This window comes from Sporothrix schenckii (genome assembly GCF_000961545.1).
Source record: "Sporothrix schenckii 1099-18 chromosome Unknown Cont44, whole genome shotgun sequence".
NCBI lineage: Eukaryota > Fungi > Ascomycota > Sordariomycetes > Ophiostomatales > Ophiostomataceae > Sporothrix > Sporothrix schenckii.
In genome coordinates, this window is record NW_015971145.1 from 4,545,400 (window position 1) to 4,567,022 (window position 21,623).

The window sequence follows — 21,623 nt, forward strand, 5'->3', positions numbered from 1 at the left end:
GAGCAGCTATGCCGATAACGATGTCTTGTTGACAACAAAATGATGGGGCGACTGTGGCGCTGGAGATGAAAACCAAAGTGGCAATATGTCGTACATTGATGGACGAATCACAAGCCCAAAACAGACGAGACAAAAGAGGACGAGAGGTGTCTAATAAGGAGCCACGGGGAGAGGCAGAGAGCGCAACAGAGGCATGTTTTGTTGAGTCACAAGGGGTCCAACGGGAACGGAAATCGTGAGCAACTGCACCAGAAATGGCAGTGGCCAAAAGACGAAGGAGTAGGGATGGGGCGGACGGAACAGTGGGGGCTGTCTGGACATCTGTGGGGCAGCTGTGCGCGAAGTATCCGGCTGCACGTGCCCAACACTTTACGGCAGTGGCAGTTCTGTCATTCTGCTGGTGTCCCGAAGCATTGGGCTATTTTGTTGACCGCCTTCAGGTGTCTAGTCGCAAACAGCGCCAATAACAGCAGTTGTGCTGACAAGTCCAGATCTAGCCGAGACCACAACTACAATCAATCATATTCGATCAACCCCCGGATGATGAGGCTATTTGCACATGAAATACAGCCGGGAAAAGGAGCACCAACCTAGACTGGCTTTCGAATCGCCTCGCAGTTTGGGAATTCCCAAACAAAGTCTTTATTCGCTGCATTCATAACGAGATATCGCTCAATTCCTCCATATGGAACGACAGTATAAGGGATGGACACGACTGTTGGATATGATATCAAAGTAAGAATGTGCATTTTCACGGTTAATTGTGGCAAGCTTTCTGTCGATCCTCAGGCCCAGCCACATCTTAATAGAACCGATAGAGTATGTCTTATGCCTACCTGCAAAGAAGGGTTCAAAAGATGCACCAGAACAGCAAAATGGGTGCCAAATAAGCCGCGGGTTAATTGGAGCACTGACAAGGCTTACGTAGCCGACCACGTATTCCTGGCCCAAGTGCAGCCTCGACGGGAGGCCGATCAATTGTGCCGGGGTGCAGTCTCAGCAGTTTCCCCAGAGCTAGCAGCGGCAATCACGTTGCGGCCTGGGTCTGGCCGTGGTTAACAGACTTGGAAAGCTTGGCTGCCCGATTGTTTTTCTGCCCGTCTGTGTCGTCCACTCGATGCTGCCTCGGCGATCAACACATTGCCTGTCGTTGGTTGCTGTTTGGGTGGGAAATATATTTTTGTACGTCATACGGGTTTCTTCCTTGTATTGTGTGTAGTTGATCGGGGATCCATCTTCAATGATGCGTGAACACATATTTTGTTTTTAGGTCATGAACGCAAAACATGAAACGGAAAGCCTTCTCGGACGATATTGTAATGTTAGTGAAGCCCGAATTACGACGCCGATTGAACCGAACAACGCAACTAGAGCTGCTAACGCAGAAGGCTGAGCCCAGGGTGAAAGCAGCCCCTGACGCCGTTGATATTGTGTTTGTGTTTCAAAACACATCGTTCCCTTATCAGCGCGAGTTCACAGATCTTCTTTGCATGGGTGTCGTCAACTGACAAACTATGTCTCATTGCCTCACTTCGCTGCGGTCTACTTCTGTACCACCGTATAATTTCGTAGTAAGATACCTTATCTCGTGTAGGGGTATTGCGCTTGAAGCAGTTTCTTAATATGTCACATTATAGCTCTTCCATGAAAACACACAACGTCAAAACCCGGAATTGCTTTTCTAATATTTCGACGCCGCAATGTCGTTCGTCCCCCTTTTCCTTGTCATTGCTTGTTTCCTCCAACATGCCTCCGTAAATATTTCTGTCCCTTTTTCTGTTTCTCGATCCGGTTATGTGGATCCTGCCTAGAAACTAACACTTTGTCTCTTCGATGCACTTCAGCTCTCCTGCAAGACCCACATATGGTGGAAGCTTCTCACTGACTGTTGCATGTGATTGGCCTACCTAGTTCAGCAGTCCCCCAGCATCCCAGAAGTGCTGGCTGGGTTTTTGGAGCTGGCCGGGCCTGCAGCACCCCTGCCGCACACAGCCCACCGCCACGGTTTGCAGCACACGGGTCCTGGCTGCAGGGTATCCGCCCGGTTTCTACGCGTTGGACTGGGCACGAACGGCGCTGAAAATAGCGGCCCTGAATCGCGCTACAAGTAAGGCCAGGCACGGTTTTCGGTGTTTTTGGCGTATTTTGGCGTCTAGTTATCAGCTGTTGTGCATTGCGCCTACCGCTCCCGCCAAATCCTGGTGCTCTCAGCCAATTCGATCAATACGAAAAGGACACCTCTGCTCATAGTCCCACCCACACAGCCGCCATCCCTTTTCCATGTTTGCTCTTGCCGCGCTGGTCTACTGTTTTACGCGTGCAAACAGAGCTCCCTCCCTTCCTATTCCGTCCTCAGTCGTAGAGTTTCTCCAGAACTAGCCAGCATCTGGTGCTTTCATCGCTCGCACTGCCAACCACAATTGCACACCCCCTCCCCATCTGCCCTGTCATCACGACGCCGTTATTGTAAATTGGTTTCGGCGTTCTTAGGGGCTGTATGAAATTGGTGCCTGTCGTCAGAAAATCTCATGTTCTTTCCACTGTCTTGTCTGCAACTCCCTATTTTGACATCATCAGCCCATTGCCCTTTCCTTTCTCGTGGAACTTTCAATGTCTCCTGTACGCTAGAGGAGCTCTTTCCTTCTGGACCTGTCCCTCCTACCCCTTGCGCCACCCCATGCCCCTGCCTCCTATTTGGCTCTATCCATAAACGTGTTTTTAACTTCATAGGCTTTTTCTCTCCTTCCCTGCCTTGTTCTGATTCTCGTCGCGAGAACCACCCCCTTTCCTTTTCCTCTCTTCTTCGTTTCCCTTCACGGCCATCTTGTTTCGATTCTTTCATTCGCTCATTTCTTTTTGGTTCTCTTCTTCTTACTTCGTGTTCACACGAGGCTCTGTTGTTTCTTACCTTTCTCCATTTCTTTTCTTCCTCCCCCCTCCCCTCCCGTCGATCGCACAGCTGCGCAGAGGGCTTACCGTCCCGTTTGTTCTTTTCGATTCGACCTCCTCTCGACATCGTTCTCTCCGCGCCTCCTAGTCACATACTCGAACGTCGTCTCTCCTTGGCACGATGGCTGGAAACAAGGCCGCTGTGGCCGCATCCGGCGCCCAGCCCTCCAACACAGACACCCTCCGTCAACGTGCGGCGGTTGCCGACCCGTCCGTCACAACGCCCGCAGCTGTTGTCGAGACTGATAACAAGAAGAACGTGGCCAGGAAGACCCAGTCGCCCTCCATCTGGCAACTGATTGGGGATTGGGAGGTCGTCTGGGCCCCTATTATCTTCACAGCCGTCGCCCTCTTCACGCGCCTCTACAAAATTGGCCTCTCGAACATCGTCACCTGGGACGAGGCACAGCAAGTTCTCCCCATTTCGCTTCTTGTTGCTTTGTTTTCCAATTTGACGCCTAGGGCTGCATGAGAAGCGCCCATCAATAATCACCTCCAATGGGTATTTGGATGTGGCCTGAACCAGAGAGGACAAGTTTGCTAACCTCTTCATTTTTTCTTGTTCCACTACAGCTTTGGCAAGTTCGGCTCTCACTACCTCCAGCGCACGTTCTACTTCGATGTGCACCCTCCTCTTGGCAAGCTTCTCGTCGGTTTGTCTGGCTACATCGCGGGCTACAATGGTACTTTTGAGTTTAAGTCGGGCGAGACTTATCCGCCTGAGATTGACTATTGGACCATGCGCGCTTTTAATGCCATGTTTGGTATCTTCCTTGTTCCCATGGCCTAGTATGTCCAAAGTCCCCCCAGATACCTTGTTGCACAAAGGATGATAGGTGTCTTGTTTACTGACTATCCGACGCACAGCTTCACCGCCCGCGAGCTGAAGTTCTCGCGCCCTGCTGTTTGGCTCGTCACCCTCATGATTCTGTGCGAGAACAGCTACACGACCATCTCCCGTACGGCCACGCTCGCCCGTCTTCTCTCCTTGCTCATGAGCAAATCGATGGTACTAATGTCGTGGCATAGGCTTCATCCTTCTTGACTCCATGCTCCTGTGCGGCACGGTGTCGACGGTCCTGTGCTGGGCCAAGTTCCACCGCACCCAAGACAAGAGCTTCAGCCCGGAGTGGTTCTTCTGGCTGACCATGACCGGTCTCAGCATCGGTTGCGTCACTAGTGTCAAGCTTGTCGGCCTCTTCGTGACCGCCATGGTTGGTCTGTACACCGCTGAGGACCTGTGGAACAAGTTTGGCGACATCAAGATCAAGCCGGTACGCCTCGCATCCACCGGACACGCAATCCATCATATGAATCGCCATGGGCCAATATGCCAATACAGTATCTAACTAGCTTCTTTACAGACTGTCCTCGCCGCACACGTCGCTGCGCGTGTTGGAGGACTGATCGTCCTGCCCTTCCTTGTTTACCTGGCCAGCTTTTACGTCCACTTTGCTGTCCTGACCCGCACCGGCCCTGGCGATGCGCAGATGAGCTCTCTCTTCCAGGCCAACCTGGAGGGCACCGAGGTCGGCAAAAACAGCCCGCTCGAGGTTGCCTATGGTTCGCGTGTGACCTTGAAGAACATGGGCTACGGTGGTGGTCTCCTGCACTCCCACGTCCAGACCTACCCCGAGGGCTCTGGCCAGCAGCAAATCACTTGCTACCACCACAAGGATTCCAACAACGACTGGTTCTTCTACCCGACCCGCGAGGAGCCCAACTGGGAGAACGACGAGGAGCCCAAGTTCATTAGCGACAACACCGTCGTCCGCCTCATCCACGCCCAGACCGGCCGCAACTTGCACTCGCACGAGATTTCGGCTCCCGTCACCAAGGCCGACAAGGAAGTGTCCTGCTACGGCAACCTGACAGTTGGCGATGCTAAGGACTATTGGAAGATTGAGGTTCTTGACGACGTCGCATCGCGCGACCGGTCGAAGATCCGCACCCTGACGACCTCGTTCCGCCTGAAGCACACTGTCATGGGCTGCTACCTTCGCGCCGGTAACACCAACCTTCCCCAGTGGGGTTTCAGACAGATCGAGGTTACGTGCGCCAAGGACACCAGCCCGAGAGACACCTATACGCACTGGAATGTCGAGGCCCACTGGAACGAGAAGCTGCCTGCTGGCAACCCCGGCGTCTACAAGTCGCCGTTCCTTCGTGACTTTGTCCACCTGAACGTGGCTATGATGACGAGCAACAATGCTCTCGTTCCCGACCCGGACAAGCAGGACGATCTTGCCTCGCAGTGGTGGCAGTGGCCCATCCTTAACGTCGGTCTGCGTATGTGCGGCTGGGACGATAAGATCGTCAAGTACTTCCTGCTCGGCAACCCTCTTGTCTACTGGGGCTCGACGGCCGGCCTTGGTGTCTTTGCCGCTCTCGTTGCCTGGTACACCATCCGGTGGCAGCGTGGCTACACCGAGCTGTCCCAGGATGACATTGACCACATCCACTATGCCGGTATTTACCCGGTCATTGGCTGGTTCCTGCACTATCTGCCGTTCGTCATCATGGCTCGTGTCACTTATGTGCATCATTACTACCCGGCTCTGTACTTTGCGGTGCTCACCTTCGGCTTCCTGACCGACTGGTTCCTCAAGAACCGCATTGCGGCGATCCGCTACGCGGCGTTTGGTGTCCTCTACGCCGCCACGATCGGTCTCTACATCTACTTCATCCCGATCTGCTGGGGTATGGTCGGCCCCAACGCCCAGTACCGCTACATGAAGTGGTTCGACAACTGGAGAATCTCGGACTAAACGGATCACGTCGGTATCGAACCCCAGTACGCTCATCTTATTTATTATGCATCCCGGTCACAGCCAAATCAAGCAATGCCAGGCATACTCGGATTGTCTGAAACACATGAATCTTGTCCCTATGTTCAAGTGCGGTTACAGCTTATCGGCTTGTTCAATTAGGCGACTCGCTGAAGAAATAATGTCATGCCGGTATAAAGACGCACAAACACGAAAATCATCTGCTACCAAAAATGGAGACATGGATAGAGGATTAACACGTAGCTTTTAAAAAGAGACGCGGGCCTCGGGCGGGAGTTCTGGCTACATTTTTTGGGATTATTTTTACGCGTAGGGGAAGGACGTATATTCTTCTCCTGCCTCCAACTTTTCTTTTCCTTATCGTCTCCCCTTTTTCATTGAGCAAAAACAACAACGACGGACACACAACTCACACCCAGCACCTCTTACTGTTTACTATGTAATACAATATGATTTCATTTGTCGTTTCTTCTTTCCTTGGCTCCTCTTTTATGCCGTTTATTGCGAGCATCTCGTTTTTTATTTGTTGGGTTTTTTTAGAGAGCTTGTCGCACCCAAACAACAGCATCAAAAAAATTAACTACACATGACTCAGTACATCACACAGAGTGGCATATGCTTAAAATATGAAGTACCAGATTGTAAGCGACAAGTATATGCGCAGCTTTAGCACCAAAATCTTTAATATTTGCTAAAGAGCCTATTGATAATAAAACCATGATATCGTAGTGGTACAAAACTTGTGTACAAAAGGGACAAAGTGTACAATGTATTAAGGTCAATGCTGACAGAGCAACGAAAAGAGCAACGCTTGCATTAATATTACGATGGACCAGAAACATTCCCGTCAACAACAGCCGTTGGACTTGCCGTATGCGCCGTTGTCGAGACGCAGCGGCCGGCCCCCGCCTGCAGAGGCCGCCGCAGCCGCCGCCGCACCAGGTCCTTTGACACCCGACCGCCGGTCGTTGAGATCGTACCGCCCGGCCTGGATGTTGTGGTAAATGCGGTCGGCCACACGCAAAAAGGCGTGCTCCACGTTTTCGCCGCTCTTGGCACTCGTTTCCACGTATTCGAGCACGCCATTGCGTCGGGCCCACTCTTCGGCCTCTTCGCGGGTCACCTGCCGCTGGTTCCCCTCGCCTTCGGCGGCCGAAGCGTCAGTCGACGCCAAATCGGCCTTGTTGCCCACGAGCACCACGACAATGTCCGGGTCGGCAATCTGGCGCAGGTCGTCGAGCCAGTCCTTGACGTGCAAGAATGTCTGCTTGCGCGAGAGGTCAAAGACGAGGAGCGCGCCGGAGGCGCCGCGAAAGTACGACCGGGTGACGGACTTGTACGTCTCTTGGCCGGCGGTGTCCCAGAGCGAGAGCTTCATGTGTTTTTGCGGCTCGGCAGGCTTGGCACGTGGCGGGTCGGGGAGGCCGCCATCGAGAGTGCTGGCTGATATTGTGGACGGGACGAGCCCGCCAGACGAGTTGAGAGAGTTGGGTGTGGATGTACCAGGTGTCGTTGCGGAGGAGGATGCAGCGGCCGCTGCTGCTGCTGCTGGCAGATAAGCACGGCTATGGGGCGGCCCGACGGGCACAATGCGGCTGCCAAACTCGACGCCAATGGTGACGTCGTGGTGGGTGACAAAGCGGCCTTCGCAGAGGCGGATGGTCAAGCTGCTTTTACCACAGCCCGAGTCGCCGATGCACACGAGTTTGGCAATGTAGTCCCATTGCGGCGGTGGGGACGACGACATGGGGAGGTAGGACGACGAGGAGAGGAGGAGAAGAGTGTGTTGGTTGATCCTGGAGAGCTGAGAGAAGCTCGAGTTGGGATTCAGCGTAAGCTGCAGAAAGGCTGGAAACAACAGACGGCCGGTATCGCTGGAGAGGTAAGGGAATGTGGAGGATGTTCGCACAAAGAGTGGGATGGAGTTGGTCAAGAGACGAAAACGAGAGTTGTTGGTTGCCAAGGGAAAGAGAATACACGTTAATCGAAGGGTCAGGGGAGCAAAATGCGTTTGGAAACTGTTGGGAGAAGACGCCCGTCGTCCCGTATCTTGGGATGGCAGAATTGGCAACTGGCAGGCGGCCTTCGCCTCTCACGTGGGCTCCACGATGAAGCCGGCTCTCTCCCCATTGCTCGGGTGGGTCATGCTGGCAAGGTGGGTCGCCGCCTTACTTTCAATGTGTCGCTCCTTCCCTTTCCTCCGCCGCTAGGAACGCCAGAATGCTGTCCGAATGACCCAGCGGTTTGCTAAAGTGGGGCCTGGCGTGTCTGGCGCTAGCTCTCTGGAGGCGCCGCATTTTGGTTGCTTGATTGATGTTTGATAACGCCAGCGGCCTGTGAAAGACGGCATCATTCTCATTCTCTTTGTGTCATCCTCCCATTGTTCCGGGATCCAGATGTGGGCACGCTGGCAAGAGACACTCCCTTTGCCTCTGATCTCATGGCTCTATGTCTCGGGCTGTGTCCTCTGGCCCATATTTCCTTTCTTTTCCTTGCCCTCGTTCTTTTCAGTGCCAGAAAACGCTGTCTGCAGGCTGCCGTGCAAGCCCAATAGGCAAAGTGAATGAACTGATAGAGGCACCTGGCGATATCCATGTATATCCTATTAGACACACGACAATGCACCAGCGGTGGCGTGCCTGATCCTCCGTCGCTCTTTCCTCCCGCGCAGAGTCATGGCCTGTGACTTCACTTTCAGCGCTATCCAGTAATGCTATCCACTGCATCGTAGAGGCCCCACAGCAGCCAGGCCGCTGCAGTGCCGTTGCCGCCAACCATTCATTTCGCGGGTGGCGCTACTGCCGCCAGGGTTTCTCATGCTGTCTGCCTCATCTGGGACCAGGCCGTCCACAATGAGCGGTGGCTGTCGATTGTGACTGCCTTTTCTTTCCTTCTCAAGCCTCCTCGGTTGTGTCTCTCTTTCCGTTTTTACTCTTACCGACCACTTAGTATCTTTCTCTCAGTTCACTGTTATTTTACACATTTCTATTCCTCGTTTTCTCCTTTCCAAGCTGCCAGCCTCTAACGCCTTTCCACGCAGCGTATCGCTCGCCACCACTGAAGCATTGTATCTAGAACCTCAAAGAACGACCGGCCACCAGCATCACTAGTACGGCCTCGCGCCAGGCCGACCACACTTCCGTCATCGGTGGCTGACTTTGCCTTTACTTCTGTGCGCCCTTGTTTCGAGCTCGCCAGTCCCCCATTTTCCCGACCTGCACTTGACCTCCTCGCACACGTCACTGCTCATTCCACGCGCAGTTGTTTAGCGATACCACTATTCTTACGCATCTTCTCCCCTCCTGGTGCTGAGGGCTCCTGCTGAGGCAGCTTCCCTTCTGAACCGCCACATACCGCAACTACGCCACTTTTGTATCGCCTAATTCCTACAACCGTTGAAGCAGCACACTTTGGTGCAATAGTCTCGTGCATCTTTCACGTCGCAATCTACGTGACCTCACCATTCGACTTGGTCACGTCCTCTCGACTCTGTGTCTGCCAATCACCGACATTATCTCTATAAGCCTCTCCTATCGCGCAACATCAACAGCTGTTGAAACGTACGACCGATAACGAAAACAACGACGCTCGAGTTTCGCCCACCGTATTTTGCATCAGGGAAAAGCATCTGACACAAAGATCAGGATTCGGACGTTGACGCTTTTCCCTGCAGGGGACGCTTTGGGGGAGGAAACGTCGCGATGTTTTCGGAATGTGAGTTGTCTCGGGGCGTTTCGGTACTCTCGATAACAGCCTGCCACAAGAGAAAACGTCAGAAGCTTTGCCCTACGCAGTGACTAACTTGACGTCTCATCTATCAGATGCCTCTCGATTCCTGGCACAGTCCCAGTCACGACTGTCCAACTTCGGCCAAGCGGCCGGCGACGACACCAGCAGCAACACTGGTGGCGACACATCGAACCGGCAAACAGGCGACTGGCCATCCCGCAACAACAGATCATATGGACGATCGTTCCTAGGTCGCGGATTCGGTGGTGGCGGTGGAGGTGGAACAGGAGCCTCAGGGAACCCATACCAGTCCTCTGGCTCACGGTTTGGCCAGCTCAACTTTGCCTCTCGGTACTCGACTGCGGCCCAGGATGCGCCTCTGTTTCACGAGGTGGAGGAGGAGGAGGAGGAAGGCGTTGATGACGACGATGAGGTCGAGCGTGACAGAGAGGCTGCTGATCTGTATGCACTTCAGCGGTCACGACGGGTGTTCGCAGCCAGCCGGTTAGAAGAAAGCACAGGCACAGACCCCGAGCTGAGTAACGCGTCACTGGGTGACAGCAAAGACGACGACGGCCGCCATCGATTGAGCAACAGCGGACGGAGACCCAGGGCAGCAGCAACCAGTAACGCACAAGACGGCGACGATGCCTTTGTGTCAAACAAAACGAAGGGAATCCGTTCGTCCAGGATACAAAGCAGCTGGAACGAGAATCGGAGCTTCCACCGGCCAGGGCGCGATGCCACGGCAAACGAGGAGGATTCCGACGGCTACAATCCCCATCTCCAAGAAAGCCGCGGGAAGATGGTGGATATCGGACTGGAATCGACGATTGCAGAGAGCGAACCTCCCTTGGATCTGACTGTCGAAGCTGCCCGCGAAGACGACGACAACCCGGTACCAGCGTTTCAAAAGTTTGCAGCAGCCAAGGGCTCCGGTCGCTTTGGCTTTCGTCGGGGCTCAACGAACGAGTCCGAGCTGGGCCTTTTGCGAGACGGCGCTGGTGGTGGTGCCGACAGCGAGGCCAATTTCGGCCCTGGAGATCCTGTTAGCAGCAGCGTCTTGCAGCAGGCGGCCACAGGAGGTGCACCCTCGTCCGACGTGGAGCTGTTCCGGCACGACCCATTCTTTGCCTGGATCTATCTCATTGCCCTTGCGTCTCTATTCGCGACGTTTGTCCTCGTCTACTTACATACCTCGGGGCCTACGGGCGGCGAGAAGCAACCGTGGGGCGACACCATCTACACGACACTGCTCTCGTCAATTCACCTCCTGGCCGTTGACACCCTCGTAGCCGTCATCGTCTCCCTCGTATGGCTCGCTGCCCTCCGATCCTTCGCCCGCTACATGGTCGGCCTCATTATTGTTGCCGTCCCCGTGATCCTCATCTCCTTCAGCATATACCCTCTTGTGTCCAGCTACCAAGGCGCCAAGACGGGAAGTTCCGGTTTTCAGGACACAGTCATGCGTTGGGCGTCGATTGTGCCTGGCGTATCCGCAGTTGTCTGGCTGTATCTTGTGTGGAAGGGCCGGTCGGCTCTACGGTCGTCCATTGACATTCTTGAGTTTTCCAGCCGCATCCTGGCGGCCAACTCTGCTCTTGTTCTTGTCGGCATGGGCTGCCTCATGCTTATTGTCTTCTGGACGTGGGCGTGGCTGGCCATGTTTACGCGGGTCTTCCTGGGCGGCTCCTTCTCCAGCAAGCTGTCTCGGTTCATCATCAGCACGTCGAGCTGGTGGCTTGGTGTTTACTTTGTGCTCATGTACATCTGGACCCTGTCTGTCATCTCGGGCGTGCAGCGTGCTACCACGGGTGCCACCGTGTCCCAGTGGTACTTCCATCGCAATGTGCAGCCTGCGCCGTCCTCCAACGAAGTCGTGTCGGCGGCCCTCCACCACGCGATGACGACCATTTTCGGCTCCATCTGCCTGTCGACGTTGCTCGCCCTCGCCGTTCGGCTCCCTCTCCTCGTGCTCCCGGTCCGGCTCGCAAACGGTCTCGGCCTCTTCTTCTATTCGTTCATCCCGACGCCCATCGCCGCACTCACGAACCCCCTTACGCTTACCTATGGTGCCATCCACTCCCAAAACCTGACCGCGTCGTCGCAGGGACTTACCCAGCTAGCGTTCCTGTCCCCCGAGGCACCCACCACCACTCTGACGCCGCGCATGTTCCAGGCTCGGCAACGCCGTAAGAGGTATGGCGGAGTCGGTTCGACGGCGCCGCTGCTGCCCTACCGGCTGGCCAAGCTTCTGCTGCATGCCACGCGCTTCATTATGGCGACGGCTCTCGGCTTTGCCGGCTGGGTCATTACGGCGCGGCAGCTGCGCATTGCGCTTCCCGACGGTGCCGGCGGTAGTGTCCGTGGCAGTGCGTATGCCTACGTGGTCGGCTTGGTCGCCAGTTTTATCGGCTGGGGCGTCCTCGGCGCCATGGAGGGCATTCTGAGCGGTATTGTGGACGCCGTGGTGATTTGCTACGGCAGCGAGACGCGCATGTCCAACAATGCCGGTGTTAACGCCGGTGGCGGCGGCTACTGCATGGAGGCGGCGTACTTGTTTGGCGGCCGCGGCGACGGGGGTGTAGACGAGGACGACTTCCACCGCACCAATCGCGAAGTGTATTAGACTAGGTGAATGGGTGTGCATTCGCGGTCTTGACACCTCTTTCCTTTTTCTGGTTTTATTTTGATTTTTTTTCTTTCGTCACTATATGCGCTGGCAGTTTCCGGGGCAGCATTAAGCTGGTGTTGGCCTATTGTTTATTTTGCTTTCCTATTGGCTGTTGGTATAGCATACCTTGTTTATTATACGTTTGGTATTAGTTTTCATCCGCTTCGGTCTAGAGTCAGGCTTGTGAGGCTAAAGGTTTCAGTGAGACTCATTAAATCATGCTCCCATGTGCTTTCCTTCGTTTTCTTTCCCGTTTCTCTCGTTTTGCTACATTCAAGTTGTCTCAAGAGACTACTCATATAAACCTATTCTTCTATTGAAGTTCCGTAGGCTTAACCAGGTACCAAGGTTCCAATTATATCTCATGATGGTTTCTCAGGCACGTCTCTCGACTCCACTTACACTACCAGGCCACCCCGAATGCCTGGATATAGCCAACGACATGTCAAAGCCAAGCACATATAAGCATTTTTGTGTTTATTGTATGTTGTACCTCGTGTAATGGCCATATCTGTCTGCATCGAGTGATCCGAAAGCCGCGTGTCCAGGGCTTGGCAATGTCAAACGGAGCGCTCCACAACAAAAGCATGCCAGATGTGACTGAGAGCTCATTGTGTAGAAATAACCGTAAATGTAGTCGAAAGCGTGTCTATTCAGAGGCGAAACGAATGACAAAGATATATGTACACGGCACGCGGCTGCCTCCCGATCTTCTGCGACCTTCTATCCAGTGACCATCCCCACACTAGGACAAGCGAGGCGCAGCAGATGGCCCACGTAATTGCCATGCACGTTACGCCGTGGGCCGTAGACCACAGCGGAAGGCCTGGGCGGACAACAGTATCCTCCGAGAGTAATCCCAACTCGCTTCACATCTTTTCAGAGCTCCAAGACTCGTCGAGCCAAGTCATTGATGGAGTCGTTTTCCAGCCAAATGGGAGAGTCCACAATCTCTTGGCGAAGACGCAAACCCCCCTCCTGGTCTTTTTTGTTTGGATTTATCTTTGCAACGTGAAACAAAATAAATCCTTCTCTTGTTCGATAGTTGTACTGTCTTTATTTTGCCATTTTCCTCTGCTTCTGGAAACTTGTTCCTGGCGGCTGCATCAAGGACCGCTCCATTCGCCAAAAAGAAGCCAAAGTGGCGTCCAATGTAGCAAGTAGTCGCCAGAGGCAATGTTCTACGCCTCCATGACATAAATACGGCGTATTTGAATGGCAAACCTATCCCAAAGGTCGATCGGGGAATAGAGTGGACAATGTATTACAACGTAACGTACGCCGTACGGAGTATTACTCCATAATTAGTGGGACCTTCCTCTGTATTGCGAGTAGCACAAGGAAACTGTCGCCGCCCCTCACTCTGCGACTTTGCCCAGACGCTTTGGAGTACTAAACGGGAGGCCGTCGGCCCTTTGCCCCTCCTCGGGTGCCTCGTTCACTCTTTCCTGCTGACTTCTGGCTCCTGCTCCAGCCTCATGAACACGCAAATGCTCCGTAAAGAGCAGGTACTGTACTCGCCTTTGGTAGTGTACTGAAAAGAGGAAGCAGCAAACAATGTGTTTCCACAACCTTCCTTTGTATACTTCTAATAGGCAACTTCCCCAGCATCAAATGAGATACCGTACCTGCCTTCGGTTCAGATGAAACTAGGTGAACTAAGTCCTGCTCGGCACCAGCTGCAGTGTCTCATGCTTTAGGCGATCCCCTCCTTCTCCCGCCGATTCGCGCTTCATGTCCTAGTTGCCAAACCTTATACAAGCCCTGTATACCCTGCTTTTAGCGCTCTGTCGAAGATCTGACAGTAAGCCAACCCACCTCTGCTTCCTTGTCCCGGTTGCGCTTTCCCCTCTAATGCTTTCCGTATAACTACCCGTTTTCCCCAACCATCGTCATCACCGCCTTCTTTCCTGATTTCTTTACTTTCTCCTCTTCACTTCCTTTGCCCCTTTATTTCCTTCCCCGGCCCCAAGAGCTTCTTCCAGTTTACTTTTCTACCGTCTTCAAGTATCCGTGACATACCGTCGATTTCTCTTGATATGGCGGACTTCGACGCCCCGAGTGGGCCTCCGCCGCCCAAAGTACCTGACGGCTGGGTTGCCCGATGGAACGACCAATATAAAGAATGGTAGGATCACCAGTTCTCTTCTAGGAATAGTACCGCACAGCTACGCGTTTGCGCCAGTTTCGCTAAAGCTGATTCTTCGCAACAGGTTCTACGTCAATACGATTACCAAAAAGTCCCAGTGGGATAAGCCCACCGCGCCCGCGACGGCTGGCGGCGGCGAACCAGACGGCCCTCCCCCCAGTTACTCTGCCGGCTCCGGTCCCGCCCCGTCAGACACCAAGAAGAACCCCTTCCTTAGCCACGACAGCGACGGCGACCGGAAAGACCGCCGCTCGCCGGCTGGCCAGGAGGCCGAGGACGAGCGTCTGGCGCGCCAGCTCCAGCAGGAAGAGAACCAGCGCGCTGTGGCCGGCGGCGGCAGCCCGAACCTGTCCACCTCTGGCCCCGGCAGCAGTGTCAGCGGCGGTGACGGCCCCTCGGGCCAGCGCGGCCTGCTTGGCAAGCTCTTCAACAAGAACAAGACGTCATCCTCGAATTACGGCGGCAGCAACAACGGCGGCGGCGGCTACCCCGGCGAGGGCTACGGGCCCACCGGCTATGCCAACACGCCACCCCCTCCGCAGCAGGGCTACGGCGGCGGATACGGCGGGTACGGCGGAGGTCCCGGCTATGGTCCCCCACAGGGCGGCTACTATGGCGGCGGCCCGCCTCAAGGTTACTATGGTGGCCCACCGCAGGGCTACTACGGTGGTCCGCCGCAAGGCTACTACGGCGGTGGCTACCCGCAGCAGCAACAGAGACCGCAGCGCCAGGGCTTAGGCACAGCCGGTGCTGCCGCGCTCGGTGTTGGTGGTGGTCTGCTGGGCGGCATGCTGCTGGGCGAGGCGATTGATGGCGGCGACGGTGGTGGAGACGGTGGCGGAGACGATGGTGGAGGCGACGGCGGCGGCGGAGACTTCTAAGACTGTTAAGCTTGAGGCGACAACAGCACCTGTTGCCGCGACGTGATAATGGCAAGAGGGTTATTGGAGAGCAAGGATCGTGGTCCATAATGACACGGCAGAGGAGGATGCGATGCGAACCATGCATGATACAGTTGTTCAAGTTCACTTATGCCCACCCCTTGCAGAAATGTCAGTCTCCAAGATATATATTCATGATATAGTTACCAATTTCAATTTTACCTTCTCATTATTATATGCTATTTACCTGCCTGCAAGAAAAATATACTAATCTATCTTAACTCGTATGTTCACAAGCAAGACCTACGACATCCCAACGTAAATGGAACCTGCTGCGGGCCCCTTGTCTTCTGATTTTATTTCCGAGAAGCACCTCCACCTCCCGGCTTCTTGTCGCTCTTGCCGCTGCCAGCCAAAAAGGCCGCCATGTCAAAGTTGGCGCCGGGGGGAGCCTGACGGCCGCCACCGCCGCCGCCGCCCAGAAGGCTGTTCATCGGGTTCGACTTTTGCCGCTCCTCAAACTCGGCGCGCATCTCAGGGTCCACTGTTGCATTGCATTAGTATGCGGCGTGTCAATCGTGTGACTGGGATGGAAGAAACCTACTCTGGTCCATCATGTAGGGCATGCCGACCATCATGACCAGCGCCACAATCGCCATCAGAATCATCGGGTTCTTGAGCAGGCTCAGAACGTCAAACGAGCTGCGCTCCGAGTAGTACGACTTGGTCTGCAGCACGGTCGGTGCCACGAGGAACGTCGGCCCGGCGTTGGTCAGAGCCACGCCGTCGTGGGCGCCGGCGCCTCCCACCTTGACCGGCAGCACCCGCTGCACCACCTCGCCCTGGTTCGCCCAGTCGTTGCCCCGGTACGTCTCGGTGATGCGCGTCACCAGCAGGCGGGAGTCGGCCTTGGCAGCGCCTGTCGCGGCCGGGTCGGCCTCCTCTTCGACGTCCACCCGCAGTGGGCTAAAGATGTGCGTCGCGCAGTGCATCTCGCCCAAGTAGGAGCCGGCCGTCACGTTGCTAAAGACAAGCTTGCCACCCGCCGTAATGGGCGCTGACACGTACTGGCGGCCATCGCCGGACTCAAGCGTGGCACGGGTCCAGCCAGGGATGCTCGACAGCAGCGCAACGGCAGCCGACTCCTTTTCTTGTTCTTGGACGCGGCTCGGTACGCCGATCTGGAAGGTAATGGAGGTAGACGGCGGAGGCGAGACGGCGGACGAGGCGGAAGCGACAGCCGTCGTTGCAGCTACTAGCAGCTGAACCAGCGAAAAGGTTAAGATCGGTCGCATGGTGTCGGTTTGTTGTGCACTGGGAGGGAGGGCGTCGACAGAGAGGGAGGCGTTGACGTCGATGAGCGGATATCCGTGACTGTTCCAAAAGACCATCAATTGGGAAAAGGAGACCTTGTTCGATTGTGGCCCTTAGGCGCACGGGACCCGTGTGTCTATGGGGAGCCGCCCCTTGTTTAATGCTTACGTACTTTCTGTGTGGGGTGAGGCAGCCGCTGAAAGTAGCCGGTAATTACAGCACTTGAATCACTATAGCCTAGACACGAACCAAATAACGCTTGGTTGCTTCACTCTGGCAGTTGTGTCATATTAAAACCCGTCGTTCTCAGCGTCCAGAGGTCTCACGGTGTCCCAACTTTCTCCATAGGAATGGACGGGGGTATTTCTTCAAGATTTCATATAACGGCAAACAAAGTCATAACCTAATAGCGCTGGCATGAATATTCCATCCCCTCAACATGGCGATACAACTCTCCCAAAAACAAGCTTTGGCCCGCTCTTCTTTGCACCTTTTTATATACGGCCCAAGTCTGGCGTGTCTTGTGCCTTAAGCCGACGCCTCAGCAGGAGCACCAGACGCCTTCTTGAAGGCCTGTTCAAAGTCGGCAATGATGTCGTCAATGTGCTCGGTACCGACCGAGATGCGGATCAGGTCCTCAGTGACGCCCGAGGCGACACGCTCCTTCTCCGACAGCTGCTCGTGCGTGGTGGTCCAAGGGTGGATGGCCAGGGTCTTGGAGTCGCCGACGTTGGCGAGGTTGGACACCAGCTTCAGGTTGTCGACAACGGCACTGCCGTCCTTGGCAGCCGAGGCCTTGACACCGAAGCTCAGCACACCACCGTTACCGCGCTTCAGGTACTTCGTGGCCAGCGCATGCGACGGGTGGCTCGCCAGACCAGGGTACGAGACCCAGCTGACGTAGGGGCTCTTCTCAAGGTGCTCGGCCAGCTTCTGGGCGTTGTAGGCGTGGCGCTCGGCGCGCAGGCTCAAGGTCTCGAGACCGAGGATCAGCTGCTGGGCAGCAAAGGGGTTCAGGGCCGGGCCGAAGTCGCGCAGCAGCTCAACGCGGACACGAATAGCAAACGAGATGGGGCCAAACGTCTCCCAGAACTTGAGGCCGTGGTAGCCCTCCGAAGGCTCGACGAACTGGGGGAAGCGGTCGCCGTGCTTGCCCCAGTCAAACTTGCCGCTGTCAACGACAATTCCGCCAATGGTGGTGCCGTGGCCGCCGATCCACTTGGTGGCCGAGTGCAAGACAATGTCGGCACCGTGGTCAATGGGGCGCACAAAGTAGCCACCGGCGCCAAAGGTGTTGTCGACAACGACGGGGACGCCCTTGGCGTGGGCCAGCTCGGCAATCTTCTCAAAATCGGGCACGTTGTAGCGGGGGTTGCCGATGCTCTCAATGTACACGGCCTTGGTCTTGTCATCAATGGCGGCGGCCAGGTCCTCGGGGTTGTCTCCCGTCACGAACTTGGTCTGGATGCCCAGGCGCCCGAAGGCGACCTTGAACTGGTTGTAGGTGCCGCCGTATAGGTTGGAGGTGGAGACAATGTTGTCGCCAGAATGCGCCAGAGCGGCAATGGCCAGGAACTGGGCAGCCTGGCCGGAAGAGGCAGCCACGGCCGCGACACCGCCCTCAAGAGCAGCAATGCGCTTCTCGAAGACATCGACAGTCGGCTGTGCACGGGGAGGAAGTATGTTAGCAAGCGCATGTTGTCGAGATATTCCGTGAGACCGAGCACTCCTCCAGACGACTGAAGACTCACGTTCATGATACGGCTGTAGATGTTGCCGAACTCCTTCAGGCCGAACAGCCGCGCACCGTGGGCCGAGTCATTGAAGACGTAGCTCTACCGGGAAGCAGAAGAGTTAGCTTGTAAGCCATTACGGCCGGCAAAAACCACCCGAGAGTTCCTGATGCTCGAGGCCTACCGTGGTGGCATAAATGGGCACAGCGCGCGAGTTGGTGGCCGGATCGGGCTCCTGGCCAGCATGCAGCTGGAGGGTCTCGAAGTGCTGCGACAGGTTCTCAGACATCGTGAATGCGGGGTGGAGGGAGGTACGCCGAAGAGGTGTCTTGGGGTGGTGGTGAAATCAAAGGTGGTGTTGGAGAGAGGAGGTGGACGAAGAAAGAGAAGAGGAAGAGAAAAGGATCTCTAAAACGGTTGGGGAAGGAAAGTTCTTTAGATCCTTTCTTTCCTTTCCCCGCGAGTCTAAACAAAACATCCTCTGCCCATTGTGGCTTCCTTTACCTCAGTCGCTCTTTCCCCATCCCCCTCCCCCTCTTTTTGACACCTGTGTGTCCGCTAACGATGACCTAAGATTTCATCTTACGCTGTGCCTTTTCGAGCCAACAAAGTGCTGGCTTGCCCTGTCGCATCCCGCTTCGCCTATTCTCTAACTTTTGCTGCCGTCGTTCGATTTTGCTGGCGTTTTTAGAAGTGATTTGGACTAACAAGGTGAGTTGCGACGTCTTGTCTTTCCTAGTGCATTGCCTATTTTGGACAGCACGAGTGGGGTGACGGCAAGCACGCAATCGCAAAACCGCGCCTCGCCGCCAATAAGAGCCAGTATTTTCAACTCTTTGTGGAGTTTGGACACTCGACAGGCAGGAGCTTGCCAGATCAAGTGCCTCAAACCACCCAAATGCACCCAATAGTGGGCAGGAACGATGGACTTGCTAGGACCACAATGCGAACCACGACAGAAGGATGAGCAGAATTGCGGAAGACGGGGCTGATGTTTCGCCATTTTGGCAACAGGCTGGCCTGTCTTGGGTGCATCTTGCATTTCAATGTCGCTTGTTATGCATTTATTTGTCTGCTGGCCTGCGATCGGCGCCCAGACAAATGTGCGGCTATTCGATGTTCGGTCACGAAATTCGATGCCAGCCCAACGCCGCGGCGCGACTTCCCCGTCCTCCATGCTACGGCTGTCGGCCGACCAGACCACAATCGGCGACCTAAATCGCACCTTCTCTTTTTGAAAACCTGCAATTATCCCGACTACAGATGCCTATTGCTCGCACTTTCCTCCATTGCCGTCCAAAGTCAAGCAATTGCGACATTGAGTGCCTTCTTGCTTGGTGCACTTCTCTTCTTACACCATAATCACTGGTCGGCATGAGCCCTGCTGGCACCTGCGGAACGAACCTCCAAGAAGAACAAATATCGCAGTGACGCACATCGTACTATGCCTCACACGAGTAAATGCTGATATGCCAGGGCAGGGCGCCGTTAACAGAGAATCGCCCGACCGTGTCTGTTTCGCGAAGTAGGTAAATATAAGAAACGAAGACGAACAAACTACACCGGTCATGTTGCCCATTTGGAGATGTCCTACGATGCAGCAAATCGAAGACATCTTCCCCCCCATTGCCAATGTGTCCCCCTCCTTCACTTACACGTAAATTCCACAGCTAGCGGTGCCGATCCCGGGCTTGGCTGGCTTAGAGCTCGTCGACTGTAAGTCATAATTTGGCCCGGGCCCTGGACAGCCGGACGGCTCCATTCAGATTGCGCCAGCCCCCCTGCATCGATTCAATGTGTACGATGTATTTTCAACCAGGCGCCGTCAGCGGCTGGCAAATCGAGATGGGCATCTTGACTAGGCGATCTACGTAAGCGTGTTGTGGAAGTGTCTTCGTTGTTGTCAAAGTTGTATATTGTATAAACCGTCCAAATGTAAAGAGTCACATAACCACAAACTAACCAAAAAGGGGACATAATGAAACGATTGTATGCAACAATGACGAAACAAAATTCCTTTAACCGTCGCGCCAGACCAATTCCCTTCTCTCCGTAAGAACATATGAAAATATCAAGTTTAAACAGTAGGTGTAAAGAAATATAGAAAACGTGAAAGTGAGTGGTGGAAAGAGAAACTGAAAGAGCCTAGCTCACCCTCGTCAAAGGCTGAGCAATCACCTCGATGCCTTCTTCCATACACAAATGTCGTCCCAGCCGAGCCCCAAACCCAGCACAGCTGTGGTCTTTGCAACCAAGCCCGTTTTGCTTTTTGGCGGGGTCTGCGCCGCCTGAGTTGTGAACCGGTCCCATCCTCGCTCTCTTCAGACAGCCCATAGCCGTTGCCAATTATGAAGGGTCGGTCGTTGTTACAATATGTCGTCGATCTTGAGGGGACGAGAGCCATTGAGAGCGCCGGAAAGCTACCGGTATATCGGATGTCCCGATTGCTTATGCCCGGCTCGCGGCATCCTTCATCTCGGCAGCGTACATGCCTTGGGTACGCGGGTTCGGCTTGCGGGCACCGCCGCGGAACTTGGCGAGGGCCATCAGCACGGCACTGGACGTCCAGGCACCGAACGAGAGCGCCGAAAAGGCCGTGGCGGCACGGGCCGAACCGCAGACGTTGCCGCGGCAAAAGAGCAGGCCGTTGAGGAAGACGGCGAGGGCAATGAAACCGCCAAAATACAGCACGCTGTTGAGGGCATCGATGCCAATGGCCACGTACGGCATGTAGAGGCGGGGGGCAAAGCGCGAGACGCCCTCGTTGTAGGCCAGGGATAGGATTGAGATGACCGGTACGGCGACAAGGAAGTTAACCTGCGTGGGCGAGGCAGTCCGGGTGTCCATGGTGTACCAGTTGACGACTGAGAGAAGGGTAGTTAGTAAACTTTGATACTTGTATCCCGCGTGCTATTATGAAATATGCCTTCCGTCGTACAACCACAGCCATGACGACCATTGTCCTTGATATAGAAGATTCTTCTATCTTGGAACATATCTCCGTGGTTTTTGTATTATTTCCCCCGGATGACAACGTACCATAAGCGGAAAGACCGAGAACAATCAGAGAAAAGATGAGCTGCTGCGCGCGCAGGATGAGGACCCAGTTGAAAGCCATTGCGATAAGTGGTCGGTATTTCGGTGGTGAATAAACGGTGGTGGAAGTTAAATGATATTTAAGGAGAGTCGAGAAATAAAAGACCGGCTTTTGACAAATAAACAAAGTGCAACTGGTGCGCTGAAAGAGAGAAATGTAGAGAATAAATGAAGACGTTGTCGAAATAAAAATCAAAATAGAGAGATCACAAGATCATAAAAGAGAAAGAAAGAGTACAAGAACGAGTAAAGAAGATGGAAAGAAAGCAGAATGAGAATGAGGGATGGGTGACGCGGGGGAGAAAGAAT

General features: G+C 54.7%; 8 protein-coding genes across 8 annotated transcripts; 4 read left to right on the forward strand and 4 right to left on the reverse strand.

Annotated features, from left to right (window-relative positions):
* Positions 1 to 1,286: 1,286 nt before the first annotated feature.
* SPSK_10948 (uncharacterized protein) lies at positions 1,287 to 1,508 on the forward strand (the record flags this gene model as incomplete). Its single annotated transcript, XM_016737177.1, has 1 exon — positions 1,287 to 1,508. One exon carries the CDS (start codon positions 1,287 to 1,289, stop codon positions 1,506 to 1,508), a length of 222 nt encoding a protein of 73 aa, XP_016588188.1.
* A 1,562-nt stretch (positions 1,509 to 3,070) lies between these two features.
* On the forward strand, positions 3,071 to 5,717 carry SPSK_08548 (dolichyl-phosphate-mannose-protein mannosyltransferase; the record flags this gene model as incomplete). The annotated part of the gene is made up of 5 exons (XM_016735141.1): positions 3,071 to 3,390; positions 3,523 to 3,738; positions 3,817 to 3,908; positions 3,979 to 4,223; positions 4,314 to 5,717. The coding sequence occupies 5 exons, from the start codon at positions 3,071 to 3,073 to the stop codon at positions 5,715 to 5,717; spliced, it is 2,277 nt and encodes a 758-aa protein (XP_016588189.1).
* Positions 5,718 to 6,585: 868 nt separating this feature from the next.
* SPSK_09657 (uncharacterized protein) lies at positions 6,586 to 7,485 on the reverse strand (the record flags this gene model as incomplete). The annotated part of the gene is made up of 1 exon (XM_016736229.1): positions 6,586 to 7,485. One exon carries the CDS (start codon positions 7,483 to 7,485, stop codon positions 6,586 to 6,588), a length of 900 nt encoding a protein of 299 aa, XP_016588190.1.
* Positions 7,486 to 9,439: 1,954 nt separating this feature from the next.
* Positions 9,440 to 12,096, forward strand: SPSK_08545 (uncharacterized protein; the record flags this gene model as incomplete). Its single annotated transcript, XM_016735138.1, has 2 exons — positions 9,440 to 9,452; positions 9,560 to 12,096. The coding sequence occupies 2 exons, from the start codon at positions 9,440 to 9,442 to the stop codon at positions 12,094 to 12,096; spliced, it is 2,550 nt and encodes an 849-aa protein (XP_016588191.1).
* A 2,084-nt stretch (positions 12,097 to 14,180) lies between these two features.
* SPSK_09569 (uncharacterized protein) lies at positions 14,181 to 15,171 on the forward strand (the record flags this gene model as incomplete). Its single annotated transcript, XM_016736141.1, has 2 exons — positions 14,181 to 14,269; positions 14,355 to 15,171. 2 exons carry the CDS (start codon positions 14,181 to 14,183, stop codon positions 15,169 to 15,171), a joined length of 906 nt encoding a protein of 301 aa, XP_016588192.1.
* Positions 15,172 to 15,527: 356 nt separating this feature from the next.
* On the reverse strand, positions 15,528 to 16,562 carry SPSK_09530 (uncharacterized protein; the record flags this gene model as incomplete). The annotated part of the gene is made up of 2 exons (XM_016736102.1): positions 15,528 to 15,715; positions 15,776 to 16,562. 2 exons carry the CDS (start codon positions 16,560 to 16,562, stop codon positions 15,528 to 15,530), a joined length of 975 nt encoding a protein of 324 aa, XP_016588193.1.
* A 451-nt stretch (positions 16,563 to 17,013) lies between these two features.
* On the reverse strand, positions 17,014 to 18,507 carry SPSK_09162 (bifunctional cysteine synthase/O-acetylhomoserine aminocarboxypropyltransferase MET17; the record flags this gene model as incomplete). The annotated part of the gene is made up of 3 exons (XM_016735741.1): positions 17,014 to 18,147; positions 18,237 to 18,320; positions 18,403 to 18,507. 3 exons carry the CDS (start codon positions 18,505 to 18,507, stop codon positions 17,014 to 17,016), a joined length of 1,323 nt encoding a protein of 440 aa, XP_016588194.1.
* Positions 18,508 to 20,666: 2,159 nt separating this feature from the next.
* On the reverse strand, positions 20,667 to 21,336 carry SPSK_09817 (uncharacterized protein; the record flags this gene model as incomplete). Its single annotated transcript, XM_016736386.1, has 2 exons — positions 20,667 to 21,082; positions 21,258 to 21,336. The coding sequence occupies 2 exons, from the start codon at positions 21,334 to 21,336 to the stop codon at positions 20,667 to 20,669; spliced, it is 495 nt and encodes a 164-aa protein (XP_016588195.1).
* Positions 21,337 to 21,623: the final 287 nt, after the last annotated feature.